This window comes from Anolis sagrei, chromosome 3 (genome assembly GCF_037176765.1).
Source record: "Anolis sagrei isolate rAnoSag1 chromosome 3, rAnoSag1.mat, whole genome shotgun sequence".
Taxonomy (NCBI): domain Eukaryota; kingdom Metazoa; phylum Chordata; class Lepidosauria; order Squamata; family Dactyloidae; genus Anolis; species Anolis sagrei.
In genome coordinates this window covers 210,262,118-210,277,845 of record NC_090023.1, presented here as the reverse complement: position 1 = coordinate 210,277,845, position 15,728 = coordinate 210,262,118, and the positions used below count along the sequence as shown (strand labels likewise).

Sequence of the window (15,728 nt, the reverse complement as noted above, 5' to 3'; positions counted from 1 at the left end):
TCTCAAAATGGCTACATTCTTTTGTAATTTTGGGAGAGGCTGTAAAAGAAAATTTGAGTTTGCTAGAGGTGAGTCCGTGGGATAATCTGTGGAGAAATTCACCCTCAGCCTCCACGCAGCTGCCTGCCCTTGTCTAAACCTATTTTACCGCTAACTGAAACCAATATAAGATTGTAATGGTAAAGAAAATACACCACTGATGCATTTATTCATCATTATATTTTTATCCAAGAAATTTGGGGGGTTGTCTCCACAATAATTGAGAGAAAATGACTGGCTGGATGCCTCCATCTGAACTGCATGACAAAGGCTGCATCTACACTGTGGAACTAATGCAGTGTGACACCACTTTAACTACCACGGCTCAATGTGATAGAATCATGGAAGTTATCTAGCAGATACACAAGCAATTATTGGGTTAATTCAAGTCTCTGCACATTAAAAAATGAACCCGATGAACTGTACCAGCAGGAAAAGCATAGCATAATGTGTCTGCACTACTGCATTCCTCAAATAAAGTAAAGAATCTTGCAGGTGCTATTCCAGAGTTAACAGAAACATGTAAAAAGCTTTGCCAAGTGTAACCAGAGCTGCAGAGAAACAGATGCCTTGGGCAAGAGAAAAAACAACATGTATCAGCTGCAAAAACAATCAAAGAAAAAAAAACCTTCTCTCTAGCACCTGAGAGTGGAATTAGCAGCGATACATGCGTTAAGGTAATGAATGCATGGTAGCAACAAATGGAGACAATGTTCTTCACATAGACAGAGATGCTAAGGAAACCAGTTCTATGCTCACACACACCCACACAGGTATCTAGACAAGGGAGATTATAAATAAACTAATTGGGGGTAGGGAGAGAGAATGCCACAGTATTGAGGTCCGACTGATACTGTTCTTTTCTTCATAATCAGAGATGGTCAACCTCTAAGTATCCTGGGACTATTTACGCCTCCAAGACTTTGGAAGGTCATACCTCCCAAATACCTTTAAAAATGTTGCCCCCAAGGCATTATGCTCCCAAGACATCTCTAAGGAGGTAATTCCATTTTAGAACACAATCTGACAAGACTCCTAAGGTGTAATGTATGGTCAAAGGCTTTCATGCCAAGGAATCACTGGGTTGTTGTGAGTTTTCTGGGCTGTATGACCATATTCCAGAAGCATTCCCTCCTTATGTAGTTTTTAACATTGGGAGGGAGGACCTTATTTTTTTTATTAAAAAAGAGGGAAATAGGAAGTGGCCATACCTTTTTATGATCAACACTGCAAACAGAAGAGTCTATGCAGTGGTTCTCAACCTGGGGTCCCCAGATGTTTTGGCCTACAACTCCCAGAAATCCCAGCCAGTTTAACAGCTGTTAGGATTTCTGGGATTTGAAGGCCAAAAACATCTCGTGACCCCAGGTTGAGAACCACTGGTCTATGGCCTCTTCCACACAGCTGAATAAAATCCCACATTATCTGCTTTGAACTGGAATATATGCAGTATGGTCTCAGATAACTCAGTTCAAAGCAGATATTGTAGGATTTTCTGCCTTGATATCCTGGATTATAGGACTGCGTAGAAGGGCCCTAAGCACCCTTCCAGACAGGCCCTATATTTCAGTATCTGATCACAGGTTTTCTGTTTTAAACTGAAGTATATGAGTCCCCACTGCCAGATAATCTGGGATAAACAGAAAACCTGGTATCAATTCCTGGGCCCGTCCACACAGCCATATAACCCAGAGTATCAAGGCAGAAAATCCCCACGATATCTGCTTTGAACTGTGTTATTGGGATTCCACACTGCCATATAATCCAGTTCAAAGCAGATAATGTGGGATTTTATTCAGCTGTGTGGAAGGAGACTCGGGGTCCAGCCTAAGTTCTTCCAGTAGTTGCAGGACTTCCATGAACCCCAGCAAGTATGGACAACTATCAGGAAAAGAGGACAGGAAGTTCATTAAAATCTTGAAGGCCATAGGTCCCTATATTTTTTTCCCCTGTTATTAAGATTTTACAAGTACAAATTAAATCATTCACATCACTTTATCTGCAGGAATATGTTCTTAGACTTCATGCGGATATGTAAAACCACAAATAATAGAAAACCCTATTAAATTGAAAGACTTCTGGCCAAAGAATAACACTGAAGGACAGAGAACATGTCAATTTGTCAAACATTGATTTAAAAAAACACAGATACTGGTCCCATGGATACAGGGGTGGTATTGTAAATGCACTTTTCTATGTCTTTTGCCTTCTTTCCCATTCTCATCCCACTTTTGTATTTCTAATCATCTTTCTACCTACACTCTTTACAGAGTGTGTGTTGTTTATGAAATAATGTCATCATTTTAAAAGATCCTGTACAGCACTTGCTAACGTCTTGCGTGTTTTGCCCCAAGTATACCTCAGTTTAAAAAGCCTCTGACAAAGAATCTCCTTTTTACAAGAGCCCAACCCAGACCCATTTTTCTTGACTTCTGTTTAGTGTGAAGTTTAGTTTTTGTTTTTTGCAGGACTGGCTTAGAAGAATAGTGAAGGAGGCTAGAGGACAGGCTTTAGATGTTCGGTTACAGCAGTGTAACAGAAGTAAAGAATGTAATAAAGCTTGACTTGGGAAAGAATTGGATTCTCTTTTAGGTGATCCTACTGTCGCAAGGGATATTTCCGATTAGAATCTTTGCACAGTTCTTTTCAAAAGACATTTCTACCAAAGACCACACCTGGTGCGCATCTCCAGAAGGTACAATGTAGGCTTGGATTGGCTCCGGAACATATCTGGAGTTTTTCATTGCTTGCCGAAGCTGTCGAAGCAGATCTGTAGTAATCTTTGGAGCCATGTTCCTACACAAACAAAAGAACAAGCATGTGGTTACAATCCTGTGGGTTCTGATCCCAAATATTTCAAAACCCAGTATGAAATGCCAAAATCTTCAGCCAGACTTTACAAGTAAAATTCTCATTTGATCTATGTCATTATACCTTAAACTACAGAGATGGGGGTGGAGATATGTTAATATAATGCCTCTTGGTTCCATCTGTTCCTTGCTGCCAGCACTCTGGCTTACACAACAGGACCTTACCAACTTGACGTTTGTATGTTTGGATTGTTTGGCAGGAGGTGGCTGATAGATGACAGATTGGAGGAAACACTGTGTATGGGAAGCACTGGGAGCAACAGATGCTTTGAGGCATTTGAGAAGAAGGACAAGGGCATAGGACAGGAAGGAAACAATTCACAAGCTGCCGCTGCTGCTTTCCATCATGAAGAATGTTCCCAGAGCCAGTCACTACTTCCTATCTTCTTTCTTATTATAGTCACTTCCGAGGAACAGCCAGTTGGTCCTACAAAACCTGATTTCTCAGTGATTGTTTCTCAAGAAATGGGACATGTTTACATCTAAATCTTGGACAAGAATTCCTAACCATTTTGTATTGATCCAAGGAGGCACAGCATGGTGATAAGCTAAGGTCTTCATTCTACCTCACCCCAGTCATCTGCATCTCATCCTAATCTATCTCAAAGTGGTGTTGAGGGGCCAAAATGGAGAAGACTACTTTGAACACTTTAGAGAAATGGTTCTCAACCTGTGGATCCCCAGGTGTTTGGGCCTACAACTCACAGAAATCCCAGCCAGTTTACCAGCTGTTAGGATTTCTGGGAGTTGAAGGCCAAAACATCTGGGGACCCACAGTTTGAGAACCACTGGTTTAGAGGAGAGGCAGGATTTGTTTTTAATTGCCATCAAATTGATTTCCTTTTATGGAAATCCTTTGAAAGAGAAACCTCCCAGTCAACAGCTTTGCTTGGGTCTTATACATTCAGGCCCAATGTTTGATTTATTGAGGCTATCCAGCCGTAATGTGGTCTCTCTTTTCACAGTGCCCTCTACTTTACCAAACTTTATTGTATTTTCTAATGAGTCAGTTTCTATCATAGCATGCCTAATCTACTATGGATCCTAGTTAAATCATTTTAGTATCTAGGGGGGAGCCCCCAGCGGCGCAGTGGATTAAACCCCTGAGCCAGCAGGACTGAAGACCGACAGGTCGCAGGTTCAAATCCGGGGAAAGGCGGATGAGCTCCCTCTATCAGCTCCAGCTCCTCATGCGGGGATATGAGAGAAGCCTCCCACAAGGATGATAAAAATATCAAATCATCTGGGCGTCCCCTGGGCAACGTCCTTGCAGACGGCCAATTCTCTCACACCAGAAGCGACTTGCAGTTTCTCAAGTTGCTCCTGACACGACAAAAAAAAGTATCTAGGGAGAGTTCAGGCTTGACTGATCTTGAACCCATTCATTTGTCTTTTTTGGCAACTGATAGTATCCATAGAAGTCTTCTCCAGCACCACATTTCAGATGGGTTGACCCTCTTCCTACCAGCTCTGTCCACTGCCCAGTTATCATAGCCACACAGAGAAATAATAAATATTGTAACATGGAGAATCCTGACCTTGTTATTGAATGATAAAGACACATAATAAATAAAGGAAATAAATGAGTGATTTGCTTTATTATATTTCAATTGCTACATTGCTGTTGAGGGCAAAGAAATCTCAAAAGGATTGTTTTAGCGTATTTAGCAAGTATAAAAATTATTTAATATGATTTTTCTCCAATCTAGCCGTACAGCAGGCTAAAACGTAAAGCAGAGATTTCCAAATGTTTCCAAGTCCACTCTTTCTACAGGTTTAATTTTATAAGAAATGTATCATGTAATTTAATTTAAAAAGAGCAAAGTCTTGATAAAAAGCCAGCATGGTGCAGCCGTTTGACAGAATCCACTGGGTGACCTTGGGCAAGACTCAGAGAGAGAGGCAAAGGCAAACCTTTCTCTTAAAAACCCAGTTTCCTGACCCAGACATTCAAAAAGGCCAGAAGCATGCCATGGTAGAGAAAGTTGAGGGATTCAGCTGTCCTTTTAGGTTATTCCAGGACAGATTAAGATTTTGCTTTACGTCACTCTACTTAGAGTAAGGGGTCCCCTGGTGACACAGCAGGTTAAACTGCTAAGCTGCTGATCTTGCTGACCAAAAGATTGGCAGTTTGAATCTGGGGAGTGGGGTGAGCTCCCGCTGTTAGCCCCAGCTTCTGCCAACCTAGCAGTTTGAAAACATGAAAATGTGAGATCAATAGGTACCGCTTTGGCAGGAAGGAAATGGCGTTCAATGCAGTCATACCATCCACATGACCTTGGAAGCATCTACGGACAACGCTAGCTCTTCAGCTTAGAAATGGAGATGAGCATCACCCCCCAGAGTTGGACAGAACTAGACTTAATGTCAGGGGAATCCTCTACTTTTACTCAGAGAAGGGGATGGTTCCTTTGTGGATAAAAGCTAAAGTACAGTATTCATATTGACCCAAAAGTTGACCCAAAGCTTTTTGGGTTGATTTTTGACTATTTTTTTAAATTTCTACATAGGTATATAGGGTAGTTTTTTCATCCCAGTAAACAGCACAAAATCCACTGGGTGACCTTGGGCACTGCAAGACTGGTATATCATAACTGCAGAAAAATTCTCATTTTCAATCTGACAGCTTTATGTAGCGTCTTGTGTGGCAAAGGCTGTTTTCTTTTAGAAATTCATGTTCAGCAAAGAAGAAAACAAAAGGGTAAACACACTTCTTAGGAGGAGAGCAATGACCAATCTCGATAAAATGGTGAAGAGTAGAGACATCACACTGGCAAGGAAGATCCACACAGTTAAAGCAATGGTATTCTACGGATGTGAGAGCTGGACCATAAGGAAAGCTGAGCGAAGGAAGAGAGATGCTTTTGAGCTGTGGTGTTGGCGGAAAGTTCTGAGAGTGCCTTGGACCGCGAGAAGATCCAACCAGTCCATACTTCAGGAAATAAAGCCCGACTGCTCATTGGTGGGAAGGATAGTAGAGGCAAAGTTGAAGTACTTCAGCCACAGAATGATAAAACAAGAAAGCTTAGAGAAGACAATTATGCTGGGGGGAAAGGAAGGAAAAAGGAAGAGGGGCCGACCAAGGGCAAGATGAATGGATTGTATCCTTGAAGTTATTGGCTTGACCTTGAAGGAGCTGGGGTGGCCACAGCCAACAGGGAGCTCTGGCGTGGGCTGGTCCATAAGGTCAGGAAAAGTCGGAAGCGACTGAACAAATGAACAAAAAACACCCTGAAGTGTCATACTTGTTTACATAAACTGAGTAGCATAACATTAAAAGTATCTTCGAGGCACATACATTTCCTCCACTAATATCCATTCCAAAAATGTAATTCACTTGGCAAACCTATCTGTCGCATTCTAGCAGAGACCAACAGATATAATGTGATGCTCCATAGTCAGCCCCTCACTGTGGGTCTGGATCCAAAGGAAACAACAGTCACAGAGAGCAAGTGGGATATAAAATTGGACTGGGGTACCAACCTCTTATATTCATAGTAGCAAGAAAAAATCATTGTCAAATACAATATTATCAAGGTCAAACTCTACTAACAGCAACACTCAAGTGAAGAGAACTAGAAGGATGTTTCTTCATGAAAAAAAAACCCTAAATCTATGGCCCTCTGCTAGAGTTAATAATAATAATAATAATAATAATAATAACAACTTTATTCTTGTATCCAGCAACCATCTCCCCAAAGGGACTCGGGGCAACTTACAGACAGCACAAAGTGCCCAAAAACAAACATAAAAATGAAGTACAATATAAAATACAATAAAATAAAACATATACATATAAAAACATCAACTCAGACTCAACAAAACTGAAATCATCAACCAGTGGCGGTAAGCTAATATAAACATGGCCATGCTATAAACAGGAATGGAATAAGTGCCAGCCGCAACACTGGAGAGAGGGCATAGGATAAAGTGCAAGGATGTGCGACTACTGCGCAGAGCAATTAGGGACTAAGCATTTTCAAAAGCTTATTTTAAAAGCCACGTCTTCAAATCCCTATGAAAAGAGGACAGTGTGGGGGCCTGTCTAATCTTCCTGGGAAGGGTGTTCCAATGTCGGAGGGCCACCACTGAGAAGTCCCTCTCCCTCATTCCCACCAACCATGCTTGTGACGGTAGCGGGACCGAGAGGAGAGCCTCCCCGGCAGATCTTAAAGCCCACACCAGTTCATGGAGGGGTTCGGTCACCAAAATAGACAGGACCCGAAAATTAAGGTGATAACGTGCACTTTGAATTGCATCCGGAAACTTATCGGCAGCCAATTGAGCTGCTTTAATAAGGACATTGTGTGCTCCCTATAACTAGCTCCAGTTAGTAGCCTGGCTGCTGATCTTTGCACCAATTGCATTTTCCGAGCTGTCTTCAAAGGCATCCCCACGTAGAATGCATTGCAATAATCCAATCTAGATGTAACTAACACATGGACCACCGTGGAAAAGTCAGGCTTTTCAAGGTACAGTCGCATCTCGTGCACAAGTCTACAACCTATTATTATTATTTTATTTTATTTCCCTATATGCAACAAGTACTCACTAATATTTTCCATCTGCCACTTCAAACCTGAATCTTTCCACCAGGAAATATGTCCCAGTGAGTTCAATCGGACTTATTTCACAATCAAGATGCAAAGAATCAAGCTAGAACAGATTTCCCTTTCTCATATATCTTTCTCATGTTAACATTCTATTTTGAGGGGGGGAAATCTTTACTTTTTAGCCCAACTTTCTTTATTGTGTGCCTTTCTCTCTGATTCACACACACAAAACCAGACTCCTACCTTGAAAGGGCCAAAGAAGCAAGAACTTCAAATGGTATATTTCTAAGGACTTTGACCTTCAACCTCAGACAAAAGGGCTGTTCTTTTTCTCCCTCTTATGTTCTTTGGATAGCCATTTATTCCATTTTCACTGTGGATTGAAGGGTACAGATTATTCCCTGAACTTCAGCAATACTAAATATAACCAAACATTATGGTTTATATCTTTTGTGTTCTCTTAGGATTTAAAGTTAAACAAGCTGAAATAAAACATGCTCCTCAATGTCAAAGGCAGGCTGTACATCCACAGTGTAACAAACAGACCCTCGCTGTCTCCTAAACTGCAATCTATATCTCTCCCATTACCTTTCTTGAATAGTCTTCTCGTCCGAGCTCAACTTCCTCAGTCTATGGTAGCAAAACTTTTGTTCCTCTCTTTTTTCTTTGCTTTTTATTAACTCAGCAGTGCCTGACAAACCAAAGGGCAAAACTTCAAAGGTACAGAGACTTTGGCCACAATAACCTCTCCCTTTCCACAATGGTTAATTGTGAGCAAAGATTGCTGCAGTGATAGAATTGTGCCTATTCACAATTGCAGAACAGAAGGCAGTGTGACATACCATATTTACTCAAATCTAACGCTCACCTTTTTGGCTAGATTAAAAAAGGTAAAGGTTTTCCCCTGACATTAAGTCCAGTCATGTCTGACTCTGGGGGATGGTACTCATCTCCATTTCTAAGCTGAAGAGTCGGCGTTGTCCATAGACACCTCCAAGGTCATGTGGCCGGCATGACTGCAAGGAGCACTGTTACCTTCCCACCGGAGCAGTACCTATTGATCTACTCACATTTGCACATTTTCGAACTGCTAGGTTGGCAGAAGCTGGGGCTGACAGAGGAAGCTAACGCCGCTTTCGGATTCGAACCTGTGACCTTTCGGTCTACAAGTTTAACAGCTCAGCGGTTTAACCCACTGCGCCACTGGGGGCTTCTTTGGCTAAATTACCTTCCCAAAATTAGGGGGTGTGCATTAGATTCATGTACAGCAGAGTCTCATTTATCCAATCTTCACATTCTGTATTATCCAATGCAGTCTGCCTCCCGCCCGGATCCACAGCTGTTTCAATACATAGCAATGTTTTGGTGCTAAATTCATAAATGCAGTAATTACTACATAACATTACCCTGTATTGAACTGCTTTTTCTGTCAATTTGTTGTAAAATATGATGTTTTGGTGCTTAATTTATAAAATCATAACATATTTTGACATTTAATAGGCTTTTCCTTAATCCTTCAAACATTTTCGCTTATCCAACGTTCTGCTGGCCTGTTTATGTTGGATAAGCAAGACTCTACTGTAATATGGTAATCTTAGTACTGAGCCAAAGCAAAAGAGGAAGCTGCTTCAGGAACAGCTTTTATTAATTTATTTACCATATTTATACCCCACCCTTCTCACCTCGTAGAGGACCCAGAGCAGCTCACACATATAGGCAACGATTCAATGCCACACGAACATACATCCGGCTAAATAAACATATACATTAAAACCACCACTAAAAATACCGAACATTTAAAACCACTTATTTAAAATCATGCGATCTAATATCATAGTCCGAGGCTGTTCCAATTGTCATTGCACTATTCCTTGTTCACTTACTGCACTGATAAATTACTAACCAAAAGCTTGGTTCACAACCATGTTTTTAGCTTTTTCCTGAAGTTCAGGAGGGAAAGTGTTGATTTGATTTCATTAAGGTGGGAGTTCCATAGCTGAGGAGCCACCACTGAGAAGACCCCATCTCTCCTCCCCACCAACCGCACCTGTGAAGGAGGTGGGACCGAGAGCAGGGCCTCCCCAGAAGATCTTAACCTCCTAGCTGGCTCAGAGGGAGATATGTTCAGACGGGTAAGCTGGGCCAAAACTATTTAGGACCAGCTTACATTAGGCCCAGGTGCATTGGCCTATGACTCCCAGAAATCCCAGCCAGTTTACCGGCTGTTAGGATTTCTGGGAGTTGAAGGCCAAAACATCTGGGGACCCACAAGTTGAGGACCACTGCTTTGTAGGTTAAAGCCAACACTTTTGAATTGTGTTCGGTAGCAGACTAAAAGCCACCTTGAACTAGAAAAGATTCTGGTTGAGGGACATGATCTCTAATTAATTGCCAAAGCTATGCAACGCTGGGATTTATGGTTTGGTGAGACATCAGCATTCTTTGACAGCCCAAACTACAGTCCCTGTGAGTTTTGAGCCAGGGCAATTAAAGTGGATTCATTCTATAGCACAGATGCACTTCAAGGGTTTTTTTTTTTTTCCATTGCTGAAAGTTTTGGTATTCTAACACTTTTGTTTTCAGAGATGGAATTATAATCAGGCAGCAAATGTAATACTCACCTTTTTGGCCAAATGACAAAGAGTGTACTTTTTGCCACCACGAAATTAATGCAGTTTGACACCATTTGGCAAAAGTATGATAGCTGGGATCCAATGCTCGTTGCACAACGTGGTCAGAATTAGAGAAGCGAAGATGTGCGCGAGACAGCGTTAAGTTTATAGCACGCTTCATCCACATGTAATTCAGTTAAGTTTGCGTTAAAGTGAAGAATGGTTAAAAAAATGGCAGTTACCAAGAGCTGAGAATAAATCTGCCGTGTTGCCCACGTCTTTGCTTCTCTAATTCTTTTTTTTTTAAATAGTCTTTATTGATTTTCCAGTATAGAAAACATTGAACAACTACACATACAAAAGGTGCTTCTCTAATTCTGATCTGCGTCACGCAACTAGCATTGGGTCCCAGCTATCATACTTTTGCCCACATTTTAACTGCCATGGCTCAATTGCATATAGTGTTAAGTAGTTCTTATGGGCTGTTGGGAATTGTGGGAGCTGAAGTCCAAAACACCTGGTGGACCCAAGTTTGCCCATTCCTGGTGTAGCAGCACCCTTACACACATTCACACATGCATCATTTTCTCAAAGGTGATTGTTGCAGACTGTGTATGTTTAGGTGAAGGTAAAGGTTTTCCCCTGACATTTAAAGTCCAGTTGTGTCCAACTCTGGGGGTTGGTGCTCATTTCCATTTCTAAGCCAAAGAGCCGGCATTGTCCATGGATACCTCCAAGGTCATATGACCAACATGACTGCATGGAACACCGTTACCTTCCCGCAGAAGTGGTACTTATTGATCTACTTACATTTGCATGTTTTTGAACTGCTAGGTTGGCTGCTCACTCCGCTTCCCAGATTCAGACCTTGGTCAGCAAGTTCAGCAGCTCAGCGCCACCTGGGGACCCATGTGGAAGTTTAGCTAATATTTAATGTAGACCAGTTGTCCTTAACCTGTGGGCCGCAGACCCCCAGTCGGCCATGAGGATGAAAATCTGGTCCAGAGCGGGACCTCCTGATCTACTCACATTTGCATTTTTTTTAACTGCTAGGTTGGCAGAAGCTGGAGCTGACAGCAGGAGCTCACGCCGCTCCCCGGATTCGAACCTGCAACCTTTTGGTCAACAAGTTCAGCAGCTCAACGCTTTAACCCACTGCCACCATGTTTGCTATACACAAAATTGCTGCCAATGTCCTGGATTCTGCTATTCTAGGGGTGCATCTACAATCACTGTAGAATTAATTCAGTTTGACATTATTTTAATGGCCAAAGGTGTATGCAATGGAATCATGGGAGTTGTAGTTTGATTTCCTAGCAGTGGGCCATGGCAGTTTAAAGTGGTGTCAACCCTGCACTCCTAGAATACAGATGCACCCAAACACTTGAGAGAGGAAATGCAAACGTTGCAATTTCCTTAACACAATGGATCCATAAAGCAGGCAGGCTTTCTTTGACAGATCTGTTCAGTGCAGCATGTGGCCCATTGTTCCTGGGCAGCCTCCATACCTCCTGGCTCCCTTCCTCTCTCCCTCCCTCCCTCGGAATGAGGTCGCCCTCATTTGCAATCCTTTTGGGGCAGCCTCCAAGCCTTTTGCATGGCTCACCTGGTCGTTTCCCTGCTTCCTGCCCGGCTCCTTTTCCTAAAGCACCCACTTCAGCGCTTCCTGGAGGCTGCCATGCAAAGCTGACGTCTGCAGTCCCCATGAGCCTCTGAGGCTAGAGGAGAGGAGGAGCCTCCAGAAAGCAAGCAAGCAGGGCTGGCTCCTTGTTTTGCAGCCTCTCTAGCTCCACATCACTGAAGCTCTTGTTCAGACAATCCCCAGAAAGTCGGATCAGGGCGGGTTTGGAATCGGTTTTCTTTCTGTCTATAGGAAAGGTGACCCAGGGCCCTTCCAGACAGCCCTATATCCCAGAATATCAAGGCGGAAAACCACACAATATCTGCTTTGAACTGGGTTATCTGAATCCACACTCAGATAATGTGGGATTTTCTGCCTTGATATTCTGGGACATAGGGCTGTGTGGAAGGGCCCCCAGTTGCATGGCAGATTGGCAGAGGATTGCATTGGATGCCCCTTCTGGTTTAGATAGGTGCATTCTACACCATAGAATGAATGCAGTTTGATACACTTGCCCAGTGCTATGGCATTATTGGAGTTGGAGGTTTTACAAGGTCTGCCAAAGAGTGCTCCAGAAAAGGATCGCCGCCTTGTCATGGCGCTGGAGCTTGAGTACCTCAATGATGTCACGATTGAAACCGTGAAGGGACACCCAAGACGGGACAGTCGTGGCAGAGAGGTCAGACCAAGCATGATCCCAGGGGAATGGCAATGGCAAACCACCCCAGTATTCTTGCCAAGAAAACTAAATGGACCAGCACAACCAGAGATATTTCAGTATGCCATCGGAAGATGGGACTCCCAGGTCAGAAGATGGTCCAAATGCTACTGGGGAGGAGCAGGGGATAAGTCCAACTAGCCCCAGATGTGATGACGCAGCTAGCTCAAAGCCAAAAGGAAGGCTAGCGGCCGACGGTGCTAGAGGTAAACGATGAATCCAATGCTCTAAAGATAATGGAAGGAAAATGGAAAGAAAAAGGAAGAGAGGCCAACCAAGGGCAAGATGGATGGATGGCACCCTTGAAGTGACCGGCTTGACTTTGAAGGAGCTGGGTGTGGTGACGGTCGACAGGGAGCTCTGTGGAGTGGGCTGGTTCATGAGGTCACGAAGAGTCGGAAGTGACTGAACGAATGAACAACAACAAGCCAAAGAGTGATGGTGCATTACCCAACTACAACCTATATTATTCCGTGCCATTATATTATTATTATTATTATTATTATGTTGTTGTTGTTGTTGTTGTTGTTGTTGTTGTCAAAGGTTTTCATGGCCAGAATCACTGGGTTACTGTGAGTTTCCCGGGGTGTATGGCCATGTACCAAAAGCATTCTCTCCTGATATTTCGGCCACAGGCATCCTCAGAGGTTGTGAGGTTTGTTGGAAACTGGGCAAATTTCCAACAAACTGAGAGTACAACAAGGCTGTATACTCTCACCCAAACTATTCAACTTGCATGCAGAATACATCATGCAATGTGCGGGCTTGACGAATCCAAGGCTGCAGTTAAAATTGCTGGAAGAAACATTAACCTTAGATATGCAGATGATACCACTTTGATGGCCGAAAGCAAGGAGCAGCTGAAGAGCCTTCTAATCAAGGTGAAAGAAGAAAGTGCAAAAGCTGGATTAACCCATTGCAGCCCCTGACTGGATCTTGAAACCCTTCTTCCTTAAAAGCCTACCATTGTGCCATGGCGGTTGAAAGTGGTGCTAAACTGCATTCATTCTACAGTGTGTAGATGCATCCATAGAAATGGAGTGGAAACACATATTTGGGATTCAAACCCTGATCTCTAGGGTGCATCCATACTGTAGAATTAATGCAGATTGACACCACTTTAACTGCCATGGCTCAATGTTTTGAATTATAGGCATTGTAGTTTTATGAAGTCTTCAGGCTTCTCTGCCAGAGAATACTAGGGTACATCCAGCATGGATAGAAAAACGATCAAAAGTCCTTAGCAGACTAATTAATCTTTTATAATGGCATAATGTTTATAAATGTGGATTCTAGGGCCACACACCTAGGCTTGTTTCCCACTTGATTTCTCAAGTTACTTTGCTATACATGAAACCAGTTCCAGAAACCAAGCATGACATAGATGCAGATCTCTTTTCACAAGGAAAATGTACCGTCAGGTACTCCCAAACAGAAGCATCACTGTGAACCCCAGCCAAATCGTGAAGGTAAATATACAAACAGAACACACAGTAGGGAGCCAAAGCCAATCAATAGTTTCTTGCTGTGTTGCTCTTGGCTGTTCTTCACCTTATGTATCTTTAGCGCAGCATCACAAATGTATTTGCTTGGAAGAGTACCTGAAACATGAAGCTGGTAGTTCAAAACAACAGAAGAGACTTAATGGTTTCTTTATGACAAAGTCAACAACAACAACAACTCCACGTCTATCATGTCTAGCAAGAACTAAACAATGCTGTCTGAAATTATTGTTGTACAATTCCATACAGCAGACTTCTATACAACAAAGGGGAAGAAATTGGCTTTTGGATTTGAAAAAAACTACAAGCAAATAATATTTGGGGGTTTAAGGTAAATAATAATAATAATAATAATAATAATCTTTATTTGTATCCTACTCCATCTCCCCGATGGGGACTCGGTGTGACTTACATGAGGCCAAGCCCAAAACAACAATTACATGAAATAAAACAAGACCGAAAGGTTTCCCCTGACACTAAGTCTAGTTGTGTCCGACTCTGGGGGTTGGTGCTCATCTCCATTTCTAAGCCGAAGAGCCAGCATTGTCCATAGATACCTCCAAGGTCATGTGGCCAGCATGACTGCATGGAGCACCGATACCTTCCTGCAGAAGTGGTACCTATTGATCTACTTAGATTTGCATGTTTTCAAACTGCTAGGTTGGCAGAAGCTGGGCCTAACAACAGGAGTTCACCCCGCTCCCCAAATACAAACTGCCAACCTTGGTCAGCAAGTTCAGCAGCTCAGCGCCACCAGGGGAACCATGTGGGAGTTTAGCTAACATTTAATGTAGACCAGTGGTCCTTAACCTTTGGGCCGCAGACCACCAGTGGGCAGCGAGGATGAAAATTTGGTCCATGAGCCTCCTTCCTCTTTATTTTTAAATTTATTTCCACTCCTTTTAAGCCACCTGCCACTCCTTGGCAGGTGACCATGGCATATGTTCTGTATCGGAAACTAAGGCTGATGTGGTCTATTCAATGCAGTTTTCTGAATCGGCATCCCAAACCAAATCTAAAGTTGACCAAAAACTGATTTGTAACCCTTTTGGTAATACTGTTGGAGAATGGGCCCAGGTCAAAGTGGTCCCTGGACAAGTAGTCTCTGGTCAAAGTGGTTCCTGGTCAAAAAAGAAGTTTGGGAACCACTGATATAGACGAACACTTATAACCATTGGCTAGAAAGCTGGAAGTCCCTGATTTTTTTCCTTTTCTTCGTTATGTTAAAGATATTTACGTTTTAATCTAATTTATTATTTTAGTTTAGTTTGATGGCTTTTTAATTGTTTGGTGTAGCTGTATATGTTTTATATATTTGAAAAGTATGGGTGTCAATTAAAATATTTTAAAAATAATATTCCATATAAATCACATTGTTTTTCTTTATATCTCAGCAGATATGATAATCAGATGTTTGAAATAAATGTATATAGTGTTCCCTGTCACACGCGCACACACTTCTCCCCCTCTCAAATCCGTATAGCTTCAAAATGAAAGGGGTAATTACAGAGGAATTTGATACTTTCTCTGATTGTTCCCTAAAGTGTAACAGCTTGTCAGTTTGTTTGGCCTTGGGCAAATTTTCACAGGTGGCTTTTCACTTACACCCTCTCTTTCCCCACCCCACTTTAGGAAGAGGAGATTGACCACAGCCATACAATTGCAAAGTGAAGGCAAAAATATTTAGTTGGGGGGCGGGCATAACAAAAAGATTCTTAGAGGTTACAGCAACTTTGCTGGGATTTGGGGTTACCCACAGGATGTGCAATGTGGTTTGTAGAGAAATCCAATCATGTGGCATGCAGCAGCTCCC

The 15,728-nt window shown here is 42.5% G+C and overlaps 1 protein-coding gene across 2 annotated transcripts in view; it reads right to left on the bottom strand.

Annotated features, from left to right (window-relative positions):
- Positions 1-11,802, bottom strand: part of XPNPEP1 (X-prolyl aminopeptidase 1) — a 56,671-nt gene extending 44,869 nt beyond the window's left edge. The window contains exons 1-3 of one of the 2 annotated variants that reach the window (XM_067465846.1): positions 11,681-11,802; positions 7,706-7,835; positions 2,715-2,835 (exon numbers count right to left, since the gene is read on the bottom strand). In XM_067465846.1, coding sequence (XP_067321947.1) covers positions 2,715-2,831 — 117 coding nt within the window. In that variant the 5' untranslated portion in view covers positions 2,832-2,835; positions 7,706-7,835; positions 11,681-11,802. The remainder of the gene's footprint in view (positions 1-2,714; positions 2,836-7,705; positions 7,836-11,680) is intronic. The other variant, XM_060768379.2, reaches the window with a different exon arrangement.
- Positions 11,803-15,728: the final 3,926 nt, after the last annotated feature.